This window comes from Peromyscus maniculatus, chromosome 1 (genome assembly GCF_049852395.1).
Source record: "Peromyscus maniculatus bairdii isolate BWxNUB_F1_BW_parent chromosome 1, HU_Pman_BW_mat_3.1, whole genome shotgun sequence".
Classification (NCBI taxonomy): Eukaryota; Metazoa; Chordata; class Mammalia; order Rodentia; family Cricetidae; genus Peromyscus; species Peromyscus maniculatus.
Window position 1 is genome coordinate 209,519,155 of NC_134852.1, and position 13,768 is coordinate 209,532,922.

A 13,768-nucleotide genomic window follows, 5' to 3' on the forward strand; every position below is an offset into this window, starting at 1 on the left:
CATTTAGAACTCATGTAGGGCTTTACAACCCCGATGATAAAGACACAGGAAGAAGCCTTATTTAGGTTAAGAGAGAAGCCTTACCCTGGGACAACCTGGCATTTCAGGACTGTGATGGCCACAGACATGGTCAGCTGCTCCCACCTCCAAGGCTAGGGTGAGCAGGTGCCCCTCTAAGTCGCACGTGCACCAGATAATGTCCCACCCTCACTCTCCACTTCTCTGTGTATCTCACACAGCAGAGAACAAGTGCAAGGACAACCCGTGTGTCCATGGTGAATGCCTCATTACCCAGAAGCCTCCTTTCTACCGCTGTGCCTGCAAATACCCCTACACAGGACCGGACTGCTCCAGAGGTAGGAGGCGGGGGCTCTTCTCTGCACAACCTTTTCTCTGCTCTAACTTGTGTCCATGGCGTCTACACCTCCCTGTGTGCAAGTGGGGGAAGTGGGTCTGAAGTTTTCGCGCCGTTCAAGACAGCCTTATTAATTATGGTTTCAAAAAACGTAACCTGCCTTGGAGAACTCGGGAGAATTCACTAGTATCTATATTCACACACGCACACGCACGCACGCACACACACACACACACACACACACACACACACACACGCATGCACACGCCTGCGTGGGCACTCACACACAGTCCCCTTGGAAGTTGATTCCTCCAGGAAGCGGGCACTGATCTATTCCTGAGATCGGTCATATGGGGAGTTACACACTGAGTCTCTGCTGTGAGTAGGATACAATCCCAAGAGACTTACTCCCCTCTGTGCCAGAAAGAAATTCATAGGTGAAGAACCCACAATTCAGAGAAGTTAACTTGTCCGTGGTCACACAGCTCTCAAGGTCCACAGACAGGTTTCCACCTAGCTCAGACTATTTGAAAACTTCCAGATCAGTCTGTATCTATGGATACTCCTTATTCGGTGACCCATATACACATCTTTTTATTTGAGGGGGTGGGGGTGGTGTTTCTGTTTTTGTTTTTCTCTTTTGCGTGGCCTCCATCCATATGGCTCATCTATGTTCTATGTTCTTCAGGTTTCTGTGACATTTGCTAGTGTGTCAATGATCTGTCTACACCCTTTGGTGTCCCATCATTTGGGAGAGGATGACCCCAGAAGAGTGCCACCATCATGGGGTGCCACACCTCCTGCTCACATACCCTCCTGGCCCCACTTCCTGTCTTCACAGTGCTTCCGGCGTGCAAACCAAATCCCTGCCAGAACGGTGGTGTCTGCTCCCGTCATAGACGGAGGTCCAGGTTTACATGTGCCTGTCCAGACCAGTATAGGGGGAGATTCTGTGAAGTAGGTATGGATCTCCACTGCTACATTGTCAAAGACTCTGGGACAAGTGAGGCCCTTTCTGTTCAAGTATCTCGTGAGCTCATGGTCCAAGCTCCACAACTCCTCACTCCTCCAACCTCAGAGTTCTGAGCTTGTTCAGTCCCTGCCAAGGAGGTAATGGTCTGGGGTGTGGTACAGGCAAATCAGTCCTCCACCTGGACCACGTCGGGTCCCCTTTCCACCTCCCCCTCATCATTTTGTAAACACCCACCTCCTCAACCGGAGTATTTCAAATTTTTAATTCAGGTTTAATGTGGAACATTCTGGAACTTTGTGGTGAAACCTAAAGACAATACATAGTCAGGCCCAGGACTGTGACCCATTTGATTTCCCCAGCAACCCTTATTGAAGCATTGTGCCCATGACTGGCAGTTCTCACAGGCGGCCTGCTCTCTCCGAGGTCCGGACGACTGCTATGTCGGTGACGGCTACTCTTACCGAGGCAAAGTGAGTAGGACAGTCAACCAGAACCCATGTCTCCACTGGAACTCCCACCTCCTCTTGCAGGAGAATTACAACATGTTTATGGAGGACGCGGAGACCCACGGGATTGCGGAACACAACTTTTGCAGGTACAAATTACTGTCTCCCATAGGTTCCATTTTGGTTGCTTGGTTTCAAAACAGATTGCAAGTCAGCTGCCTTTCTGAACAGATCATCCTACTTGGGATGGGCATGGTTACACTGACGTAACAGCAAAGACTCCCCTAGTCTCGGGGGCTCGCATCAAAGTCCATTTCTTACTAATGCTACGTGTGTCCTGTGGTGGTGGCTGTGGGGGAATTCAGCCCCACACAATTCTACAAATACCCAGGAAGGGTAAAAACAGAAGAACAAGGCTTGAAAAAATGACAACCAAAAACCAGGAAGTGACACTTTATCTCCCACATGAAGTAGTCACATGACATCAAGAGGGATGCCGAGGAGCAAATGGAGTGTCTGATGAGTGTTATAATTTCCACCGGGGATGGTTGTGTGCTCTTTAGTAAGGGGAGTGTAATGAGCCTTCTTGGGGATGACTGGACGTTTAGTCTCCTGTCTCTGGGCCAACCTGCTCATTTCCTTGTTCTGTCTTTGATCTAACCAAGGTCGATGACTTAGGTGATTTGCTTATGGAGAGTGGGGATGTTTTGCTTGGTTTTGAACTTGTTCCAAAACAAGAGTATCTTCTTGCACACAACGCTGCTTCTATTCTTGTGCTCACTATGAGCCGCCTTCTGGTGGTGCGATCTTCATGGGGAAACCCTGTAACAACTTCGCAAAGGATTCTCAAGCCAGGAATTCAGAGGTTGGGGCCAGGATTCTGTGACCATGCACACCAAGGTTTGCTAACCTATTGGAGGATTCAAATGAAGAACAGTAGCTGGGCCGTGTGGGGACTGGATATCCTCTGACTCAGGGTGCTTCCATGATGTTTAGGCCTCCAAGCCTTGATGGTCAGTCCCTTTGATTTTGTATTTTAGAAACCCAGATGGAGACCACAAGCCCTGGTGTTTCGTTAAGGTTAACAGTGAAAAGGTGAAATGGGAGTACTGTGATATCACAGTCTGCCCAGCCCCAGGTAAGTCATGCCTACCCAGAGGGACCTGGGGTGAAGAACTTGACCACTCCCCCTCTCCCCACTCCTCTGTACCCCTCAGGATGACGAGCTAGCCTAGGCACTTCTGTCATCTCAGGCTAGCCCTAAAACTTCCTTCCCCAACCCCCAGTCAGTGTCCTCAGCATTACATGCTGTTGAGCACATGCCCGTGTGTCAGGATGCACAATGATCATCACCGGTTGGGACCTCAGGGCCTCTCGGGATGAGCAATGGTCTGAAGCTCCGCTTCTCATTCTTCCTGACAGTCTTCACTGGCCCACCTCTGCACACGCATCTCAAAGAACATGCCCCCATCTATCTGACCAATGGGATTTTCTCCCTGTTCCATACAAGTGGCATTGTTCTATGGGTCGCTGTCTGTAATACTCCATGTTACCTCTGCTTTTGTCTGTTTCTCACTATTCTTTGAGACCTTACCCAAGCACCCCTTCCTCTGACAAGTCCTCTTGATCTCTTGAATCGGCTGTTACATCTTCCTCTGTACAACCTCCAGGAACAGAACAAGGCCACAGCCTCATAACCCTTACCACAGCTCTCTGGGTAAACCTCTTACTCCACTATTCTACTAACAAAGCTCCCAAACATAACACATGCATTAATGATGACATATTATGCATGCTACATGATGGATTTGTATATTTCATGTCTATGCTTGTAGATCCTAGGAGTAATGCACTTCAAAAATATGAAAATAAAAGCAACATCTTTACCATGAATCCTATGAACTTGCTTTATATGAACTAAATTATGCAACAAATCTCAGCCACTCACCAAACAACGCGCTGACAGCGTTCAGTCTCTTGGCTCTGGATGCTTGGTCAGCTGGTGGTCAGAGTCATAACTGCAGCGATGACCTCCAAAGGGACAGAGGAGGCTGGCTTGTGTAACTTATCTTCATGTGCCCCACAGATACTCCTGACCCAGAGGGAAGTCTGCTGGAGCCTGTGGTGGAGCTGCCAGGGTTCGACTCGTGCGGGAAGACAGAGATAGCTGAGCGCACAGTCAAGCGTATCTACGGGGGCCTGAAGAGCACGGCGGGCAAGCACCCGTGGCAGGTGTCCCTCCAGACCTCACTGCCGCTGACCACCTCCATGCCCCAAGGCCACTTCTGTGGGGGGGCCCTGATTCACCCCTGCTGGGTGCTCACTGCAGCCCACTGTACTGAGTAGGTGTCCACTAGGAAGGGGGGAGCAGCATGATTGGGGTGCAAACAGGCTCTTCCCACGAAGTGGTATCCTGGAAGCTATGGCTGGACTGGGGCTGCATGCACCAGAGGGAGAACTGAGCCTTAAGTGGGTGGGGTTATAGCAACCATGGCTTACCACAGCAGTTCCAGATAGTTTACCATATATAGCTAGCTACCAGGGAGGTTAATTGTGATGTCCCTGATGCTTTAAGCACAGAGGCCTTTCCATACAGGAAGTATTTAGTAAGTGTCTGTGGAAGGAAAGACATATTGTTGTTCCCTTTTTGTAAAGGGGACATGGGTCTTAGGAAAGTTTAATGTCTAATCTAAAGTCTCATGGAAAGAAGGCCAGTGAGTGGGATTGGACTCAGGTCTATCTGCTGCCTGAGCCTCTATAGTCCACCCCGAATAGGACAAAATAGCCCGTTGTCAATGAACCTCCAGGAAAGGTATCCTCATCTTTACCTCTGGCAACTTCTAGGAGCTGAGAAATCATCACCTGTTCCAGGTTCCCTAAGTCCATGGTCAGGGCTGATCTCATGAGCCCTGGCTTAAGAGCCAGCCTGCATATCTTCTAGTCTACCTTATCCTCTGGGATTCTAGTGTGCTCCCCAAGAGAAACCATGCACATGCACATCAACACCTACCCACAAATTGCAGCAGATTTGTTCAAGACTTCAGTGGCTGACTTTTAGCCAAGCCCAGAGAGAAAAAAGAAGTCTCCCAAGAAAAGCGAGATAAAACGAGTGTGTGGGGGCAGAGCTTCTCAGTAGCCATTCCCAAATAACCACATAGAGACTTCTTATTATGAAAGCTCAGCCAATAGCTTAGGTTTGTTTTTAGTTAGCCCTTGTAACTGAAACTAACCCATCTCTATTAAGCTATATGCTGCCCTAAGGCTCATTTACCTCATCCATGTATTTTCCATTCTGCTTCTTCTGTGTCTGGCTGACACCTTGGATTCTGCCCTTCTTCCTCCCAGTGTTCTCTCTGCCCCCAAAATACTGCCTGGCCATTTAGCTCTTCTATTAAACCAACCACAATGACATATATTCACATAAGGTAAAGGAATATTCAACAAGTGTGTATGTAGACTCTTCATCCACTGATGGAGAAGTTCCCTCGCATCGTCTTATTTGGAACTGAGGTTGAGTTTTGTAAGGAAGCCAAGGACTGCAGAGAAGGATGCTCAAGCTGAACATCAGGAGCTCCACAAGGTCACATGGCTTCCTAGGAGCAGAGCTCCTACCTCTGACCCCCACCCCCAGGGCCATTTCCTGATCATCTTATTTGTCTTTGCAGCATAAGCACTAGGCATCTGAAAGTTGTGCTAGGGGACCAGGACCTGAAGAAGTCAGAATCTCATGAGCAGACCTTCAGGGTGGAAAGGATATTAAAGTACAGTCAGTATAACGAAAAAGATGAGATTCCACACAACGACATTGGCAAGTATCCCCCCGAGCCTCCCGTGGGTCTTGTCCTGGGTGGATTTCTCCACTGGTAGCAATCTGGGGTTTGATTACACAGAATTCCCTCTATCATTTTTATCCCTTAGGGATTCTGTAAGGTGCATTGTTTATTTGAAAGTTTTTTATGACTTGGGAGTATATGATAGCATTGTTGATAACTGAGTAAAACTTTTCAATGGAAGGGAAGAGGTATAGAGAATACTGTATCATGAAAAGCACTCAGCCTTGTAAACCAGCTCTCTTATTATCTAGGATTCAGGTCATCTTCCTGAACCTTGGTTTTCTGTTCCATAAAATGGGGGCGCTGCTACACAGCTCTCAGATGACTATGTGTTGTGACACAATGTATATTTGCACGTGTATGGAACCTAAGAGGGGCTCGGGTGAAGAGGCCATGCTGTTTTAGGCTGCTGGGTGCTCAGTGCCATCCCTATCCCCTCCACAACATGGTGTCTTCTCTTTCTCACTCTCCCTTCATCCTCCTTCACCAGTAGCCCCTTCCCACACAGTCTGCTTCTGAAAAAATGAGTCAGGAATGATTTTGAATCTAATTAGTTTTGCTAACTGTTGATATTCTATCTGTGTTGGGCTACCCTTCTCTGGAAGTTTAAAATGTGAAATGTGGATGAAAAAGTTTTTTGGTCATAGGAGGAGCAGTGTGGCTTGCTAACTCACCTTCCAAAGCAAGATGAAACCAATACCTGCCCCCTCTCTCTCATCCAGCTTTGCTCAAGTTAAAGCCAGTGAATGGTCACTGTGCTCTGGAATCCAGATATGTGAAGACCATATGTTTGCCCAGTGACCCTTTTCCCTCCGGGACTGAGTGCCACATCTCTGGCTGGGGTGTAACAGAAACAGGTGAGTCTGGCGGTGTGCCCTCCATACACACAGGAGAGCTACACCAACCAGAGAATAAAAGACCAGTGTCATCTGCTCTCTCTGCTCTTGAAACAAATTCAAAATGCATCATGAAAGAATGCATCTGCCTCATTGTTCAGGCTCTAGTTGAATGTAACCATTTGCATGGAACTTTCCCTGTGCGCCTCTGATCACCATCGTGGTCTCTGGCCTCCTGCTCTAGATGTGTGACCTTTCTCAAGCACTCATTGTACATCAGGGAAGACCTCTCTCCTTCTCTAAGCACACTGCAAAGATGCTGGGTGCAGTATATGTGGGCACCAGTGCTACATGATAGGATACTGGGCACGTGTGGTACCTGATAGGATGCTGGACGCAGAACATTTGTGGGCATGCATGGTACCTGGTAGGTGCTGGGGGCAGAGATAACATTGTTTTAAGCTGCTGGTGTTGCACAGCTCTTCAGTGTCAGGTATTCCTTCAGTAGGTTCTTGGTTTTGTTTCTCAAGCAGTTCAGTTGTGCTTTCTCAACTGTCATTTTTACCACCAGGGCTTGGATTATGCATACCAAAATGATACCTTGAATATTAAGAAGTTCAGAAGAGTACTTTCAAGTCTTTACCAAATACTCAAAATATGTCACCTCCCATAATAATATACTTAATAATGAACAGCAAAAATCACTTTGAATAGGTTGAGATTCATGAAGAAAGGGAAATAGAATGTATGTATGCATTGCCAGAGGCTTGTGGGAAGGAAAACCTCTGCCTAATTGGACTTAAGGTCAACAGGAAAGTTTCTGTATTTCTTTGTTGTAGTCCATCCAAGCCTTTCCTCTCTTGCTCTCCTTAATAGGGTCCGCTCAGCTGGCGATGTCTTATTGGGAATCCTATAGAGCCTCAGATTAGAATGTCTTTATTTTTCACAAACAGTCCTTAAGACTATGTTCAAAGTCAAAGATGCTTTGAGAAATTTCATTATCTTTGAGAAGGTGGTATCTTCTCCAGGAAGCAGATAATCTAACATATCAGAGCACTTCAACTATCCATCTACCTATCTATGTATGCATGAATCCATCCATCTGTCCATCTGCCCCAGCCGTCCATGCATCCATGAGACCACCCTTGCATTTATCCATGCATTTCTTCAGAACCTACTATGTGTTAGCCCTTCTGCTAAATGCAAGAAATTAAAGTTGATTACAAACCATCCCTACATTCCAGAATTTATGGTCTAGTTGAGAAGATAAAGAATGGAGCAAATGATTTGTTCAACTGTGATCAGAATGGCTTTGAAAGTCTGCATAAGCATAGGGTGAGGAGGATGAGGGAAAGCAGCCCTGGTGTTGGAAGATGGGATATTCCTTCCCATCCTCTATAAAAATACCTTTCTCCCTGAACTGAGAGCTGGTGGATTCTTCTTACTAATGGTGACTTCTCGTAGAGTGGGTATCACTCCAGTCTTGTGGTAGTGACTGTTTTCTTCCCACAGGGGAAGGGTCTCGCCAGCTTCTGGACGCTAAAGTCAAGCTGATCGCCAACCCTTTATGCAACTCCCGCCAACTCTATGACCATACGATTGATGACAGTATGATTTGTGCAGGAAACCTTCAGAAGCCCGGAACAGACACCTGCCAGGTCAGAACGTACACATGGTACTTGGAGGTAGAGGCTTGCTGGACACCAGGCTGAGAAGAGAGGCCAGTTATAGCTCTGGTGTGGGAACCTGGGTCAACAGGCTGCCTGCTTCAGTGTTAAGACACAGGTGGGCTGACCTCTCTGAGCCTACGTCAAGAGGGGATGAGTCGGCATAACAGCCATAGTGGTATGTTGCTGCGCTGTCTAGTTTAACTCTCTGCGTCCTCTGAAGGGGATGTCACCATCAACACATTACAGAGGTTTGGAGGCATTATCAAAGCCAATAGCAGCAGTGCCCTAAGTGATGGGCCTGGAATTGGAGCAACCCAGGGAGGTGTTTGGAACACCGGCGCCTTTACTGCTTTGCTCCACTGGGAAGATTGCCACACTCCCAGATGCTGGGATCTATGGAGACTCAACGGTGCTCCTGGAGAAAGAGGAGGTGGTGATTCTACCAACTCTATGCCAAGGGGACCTCAGGTCCCTGCTCCAAATCAAAACTCATACTCCATTGAGCTCAGGGTTCACGTCACATGGAATACCTCCTTCCTAGACTCCCAGGATCAGCTCAGTTTAGGCTTTTCCTTACACACTGCCCAGCTGTCCTCAGAAACGCAGCACAGCCACGTTCTGATCCTACACTGTGATAAAGCCTCCATACAAAGGAACCCAGAATAACTAGCCAATCCAAAGCCCATTGGGGTGGGAAACTGGAGTTTCTCTCTCCAGAGTCTGCAGCTCTGCTATGACCCTCTACCCCTCTCCAGGGGGGCATGGAAAGCCACAAGCTCAGGACAGAAAACAACAAGTGGGTTTGGTTTTCCCTAAGCTCTTGGAAGATGAGTGGGACCACAGGCTACTCAGTTCTCTAAATAATTCAAGGGCTCTACTGAAAGGATTTAGATGCTGATAGTCATGGGTTGAAGACTGGTTCTGTCTTGTTATATAGGGCCTTGATCAATGGGACCATAAGATCACAAGGTAGCAGCTATCAGGTTAGGAGAGTAAAGTCATGTGATAAAGGCTGTCAGGTGCAGTGACTAAGCAAGCTGTTTTTCTTGCTTCCTCCTGCCCATCTCTATCCTGGTCTAAGCACTTCATAAAGAATCTTCACAATTCTCTGAGAATACAATTCCTCTGTAGTTATGCACAGCTCACCACTGAAAAAGCAAGGCCCCTGGTCAACAGGCAGTGGGTTGAACATACAGGCTGCCTCTGAGTCCCTGTCCTCCTTACATGTGAGTCTGTCCAAACAAACCACTGCCCACCTTGGTCAGCTACTTGAAGTTGAGGGCCCCTAGAATTGGCAGTGGAACCATTAGAACTGAGAGTCAGGAAGCATCACTTGCCCACAGCACTGTGGCAGCTATGCATCATGGGAAGCATAGGAAGAGCTTTGCATCATGGGAAACTTAGGAAGAGCTTTGGCACTGATTCCCAGAGAAGCCCAGGGTAGCTGGCAGGCGACTTCACTCCATCACCCCCTTGTAGGCAGTTTGAGACATCTCTAAATCTAGTTCACAAGGCTGACCTCCTGTGACTCTTCCTCAGGGTGACTCTGGGGGCCCTCTGACCTGTGAAAAGGATGGTACTTACTTCGTCTATGGGATTGTGAGCTGGGGCCAGGAATGTGGGAAGAAGCCAGGTGTCTACACTCAAGTCACCAAGTTCCTGAACTGGATCAGAAATACCATTCACAGGGAGGCTGGCTTCTGAGGTGCTGTCTTTGGAGCCTTGAAGCCTTCCTCTATAGCACCAGACAAAAGGGGCTTCCTGGGCAGGCAAGGCTGTCCTTTCAAGTCCACAAGACTGTGGGGGAAGGGCCATGCTCTGGACAGAGACACTGCTGCCCAGCCTGGGTCTTATTTCATGAGGCCCACTCTGTTCCCCTGCCCCTGGGAACCAACAAGAACTATGACTCCCCTTCTGACGAATGTACCTTCTAGAAAAGCTGAATTCACAAAGACTATCTTCACCATGGATACCTGCAAATATGACCCAGCACCAGAGATGGCACCTTGACTTACTCCTCGGTCCACAACATCAAGGTCCTGCACAGAACTTATCCAATCTTACCCAGCAATCAGAGAGAAACCCCAACACACAAGCTCTTTTGTTTGCTTTCAGAGTTGTTGTTTTAATAAAGGCAGATGTGAGAATGAGGAGGGTATGCCATTTTTTAATAACTCGTGCAGACTAAAGTCACGGAGGCATGCCTCCAGCAGGAAACCCTCAAAAGTGGCTTCTCTCTCGAGGATGATGGTGGAGGCCACTGGCTCACATTAGCGGAGTCTTCTTCCTGTTAATGTGTAGAATCTCCGAGGCATCTGGGTTCACCCCCCGGCTCTGATGATCTCCATGCCCCACTTCCTCCGGCCCCACCTGCAGAAATCACACACAGCCCCCCTGAGTGCCCACAAAGCTCCCACAAGCCGGGCTAAGATGCCCGGCAAACATCCAACACGTCATCCTCCTCCCCCTCTTTGTCCTCTCTTCTACCCTGCCCAAGAAAAAGGACCCTCAAGGCAAAGATGAGAAAGAAGCAAAGCCTGTGTCTCATTTAGATGTGGTGTCTCTTTTCTGAACAAAGTCGGGTTCAAAATGCAGACTGTTAGAGCCAGCGAGTCCCTGACCCTTTCCAAGCATGTAACGAGCCAGCACTCAGCACGGCCTGGGCTGCCCTGGCCCGGGATTGATGTCGCCCTGGTGGGTTTGCCTCTGCAGAACTAATGGCGATGACTTCAGAGGAAGCCCGCGGGAAGTTTAACCCGTGTGTCATCCGCCCGGTCATCTCAGACCCATGAAATTAGGCGCCTTGTTCAGCTGCCTTTCACGCTTCTTTAGAACTGGCTGACCTTTGCCCAAAAATAAACTTTGAAAAGCAACAATGAGTTTGTGTTTCCCGTGGTCTCGCCAGGCAGGGTGCAGCTTGCTGCTTGTTACTCACGTAAGCCCCCCGGAGACCCAGGCCCCTCCTGTTGGCCAGTTCTGCAGCCCGCCGAGCCATTTCCACTTTGTAGGAGCCGGGAGGGGTCCAGCCAACACCTCGAGTCAGGCTCAAGTCAGATCTGTACTTGACCTTGGAGGAGGAAGAGACGAGAGGAATAGTCAGTGAGGGCTGGGGCTTTGGCACTGAGTGAGTGGGATTTAAAATGCAGCGAGGAGATGTGGACCACACTGACATCATTAATGTCAGGACAAAAAGCGGTCACGTGATGCACAGAGGCCCCTGTGTGCAAGGAGCCTGGCCACCGTGCTGCCACTCCTGGAATCTTCCCATCCAAACAGTGGGAGCTGCAGCAGGACAAAGTAGGCTGGGGGCACCTGGCTCAAGTCTGAGCTCCTATCTGAATGTGCTCTGGGCCACGAAAAACTCCCCTCCCTTCTCTGAGCTTCGGTCGCTTACCAGGGAAAGGATAATGGCTTAGACAGTTCTTTAGACCCCGTGGAAAAAGTAGAGCGGAGCCTACCAAGGGCCCGAGCATTCAGATTGGACATCTGCTAAGTGGCAGGGTACTTGCCTAGCATGCATCAGGCTCTAGGCTCAATCTCTAGCAGAGAGAGAGAGAGAGAGAGAGAGAGAGAGAGAGAGAGAGAGAGAGAGAGAGAGAGAGAGAGAGAGAGTGTGTTGAGCTTTCCTGTCCAATACCCAGGCTGGCCACTTATTTCCTGTGTGCTCTTAGGTTGTCTAACTGCTCTGTATCTTGGTTTTTTTATCTGTTAAATAAGGTGGCACCAGGATTGGAAGGGCTGCACAGCACAGTCCTTAGAAAGCATTTGCTACAGGTGTGGCAGGAGTGCCAATGGCTGTCACTGTGCCTCCTCAGCTGGCTCCCCCAGGAGGTGACAGGGAATGTGTGGAGGTGGCTCACATCACTCTGCAGTTGATGCGCCTTCTGGGCATGCTTCAGGCCTAGCTGCTCTGAGTCACTGGTGTGCTGGGGCAGTGGCTGCCTGTAGTGCACATCACTGGCCAGTTGCTGGCTCCTCTTGGCCTGGAGGAAACCAGGTTGATCGGTGCGGCTGTGGAACTGGGAGCAACCCTTGGTAAAGTCCTTCTTGTACTCGTTGTCGCTCTGGAGCCTGCCAACGCGGAGGAAATACCTCATCCTTGGGTCATCGTTGATGCTGCGGTACCCAATCTGTAGGCCCCGGTCCCTCAGGAAAGCCTCTTTGTACCGGAACTGCAAGGCAGAGAGGCAGAGAGAGCTGATGGGATGTCCCTCCCCTCAAAGCGAGCCTCCCCAGAGAGGCGGGGCCCCGGGGCTCAGCAGGAAGCTCAACAGTGGGTAAGGGCATAAGCTTTGGAGTCAAGTAAACCAGCAGTGTGGCCTTGGACCAGTTGTGGAGCCTCTGAGCATCTGATAAAACAGGAGAACAAATCTCCACACCATGGGATATGAGAGAAGTCAGTGATATGGACTGGAATTCAATAGATGCCCATTGATGTCCGTCCGTATGGCTGCTGTAACCCTCCAACAGGAATAGAAGTGTGTCATTCTTCTTTCTGTCCTCCATGGAACGCAGGGACCTTGTCTAATGCTTCTCAAATTACTTTAAGTGAAGCATCTAGTTCATTTTACATAGTTACATTTTTTTTTTATTTTTATCTTGTGTGTATGTGCATGAATACATATATGCATTGTTGTCGGGGGCGGGGGATGTATGCCACAGAGCACTTGTGGAGAACAGAGGACAACACTGGATGTCTGTCTGTCTTGGCCTTCTACATTGTTTGAGTTGGAGTCTCATGTTAGACACTGTATATGCCAGGCTAGCTGGCTATTGAGCTTCTAGAGGATTCTCCTAGCTCTGTTTCCCATCTTACCATAGGAGAGCTGGGTTTACAGAGACATGCCACCACATCTGGGGTTACAGGTGCATGCCACCACATCTGAGGCTACAGGTGCATGCTACCACATCTGAGGTTACAGGTTTATATGATCACATCCGAGGTTACAGGTTCATGTGATCACATCTGGGGTTACAAGTGCATGCTATCACATCTGGGGTTACAGGTGCATGCTATCACATATGAAGTTACAGATGCATGCTATTACATCTGGGGTTACAGATGCATGCTACCACATCTGGTTTTAGATGGGATCTTCAAGTCTAAATATAAGTCCTCATACTTGCACAGAAGCAGTTTCATAAAAGGTTCTTTACTACAAATGAAGCAGCCAACCATAGACCACAGATCCCTTGGCTTCCTAGGTTTTCCAGCATCAACTGTTGAGAACCTCTCCTAAAAGAGTTGCTGGGAAAAATAAAAAAAATACAAAAACAAAACAAAAAAAGGGCCTTCCAAAATTTCTGGCTGTAATCCTAACCACCAGGCCTATGTTCTCTTTCCTTTGAAACCTGATTCTGTTTCAGTGTGGACAAAGGCACTCTGATGGTTCAGGAGTTGTCCTGTGCCTTTCAGCACACTTGGTAAACCACAGTTTAGAGTCTTACATCACTGGCAATATCCCTGGAAACCCTGGCAGTCTGGAATGGGATGGCATCCAGCCTGAAGTCATAGCCACCAGCCCGGTTCTGCTCCCAGGAGCTTCTGTAGACTTTCTGGTTGAGAAAACAAAAACACTCATGAATAAGGAGCAGTCATGCTATATGGTCTCAGCAGGAATTATGCTCCAGGGATGTCTCAGCTCATGACTCTTT

The 13,768-nt window shown here is 48.5% G+C and overlaps 2 protein-coding genes across 9 annotated transcripts in view; one reads left to right on the forward strand and one right to left on the reverse strand.

Moving 5' to 3' along the window:
• Positions 1-10,264, forward strand: part of Habp2 (hyaluronan binding protein 2) — a 32,241-nt gene extending 21,977 nt beyond the window's left edge. For 2 of the 4 annotated variants that reach the window (XM_015997145.3, XM_006978432.4), the window contains 9 exons: positions 240-356; positions 1,197-1,316; positions 1,752-1,923; positions 2,815-2,912; positions 3,861-4,116; positions 5,440-5,582; positions 6,330-6,464; positions 7,956-8,101; positions 9,653-10,264. In XM_015997145.3, coding sequence (XP_015852631.1) covers positions 240-356; positions 1,197-1,316; positions 1,752-1,923; positions 2,815-2,912; positions 3,861-4,116; positions 5,440-5,582; positions 6,330-6,464; positions 7,956-8,101; positions 9,653-9,817 — 1,352 coding nt within the window. In that variant the 3' untranslated portion in view covers positions 9,818-10,264. The remainder of the gene's footprint in view (positions 1-239; positions 357-1,196; positions 1,317-1,751; positions 1,924-2,814; positions 2,913-3,860; positions 4,117-5,439; positions 5,583-6,329; positions 6,465-7,955; positions 8,102-9,652) is intronic. The other 2 variants (XM_042265674.2, XM_042265681.2) reach the window with 1 other exon arrangement.
• Nrap (nebulin related anchoring protein) overlaps positions 10,213-13,768 on the reverse strand; it is a 358,082-nt gene continuing 354,526 nt past the window's right edge. For all 5 annotated transcript variants that reach the window (XM_076563346.1, XM_006978431.4, XM_006978430.4 and 2 more), the window contains 4 exons: positions 13,562-13,669; positions 11,974-12,285; positions 11,049-11,180; positions 10,213-10,483 (listed from right to left, as the gene is read on the reverse strand). In XM_076563346.1, the coding sequence (XP_076419461.1) occupies positions 10,379-10,483; positions 11,049-11,180; positions 11,974-12,285; positions 13,562-13,669 (657 nt within the window). In that variant the 3' untranslated portion in view covers positions 10,213-10,378. The remainder of the gene's footprint in view (positions 10,484-11,048; positions 11,181-11,973; positions 12,286-13,561; positions 13,670-13,768) is intronic.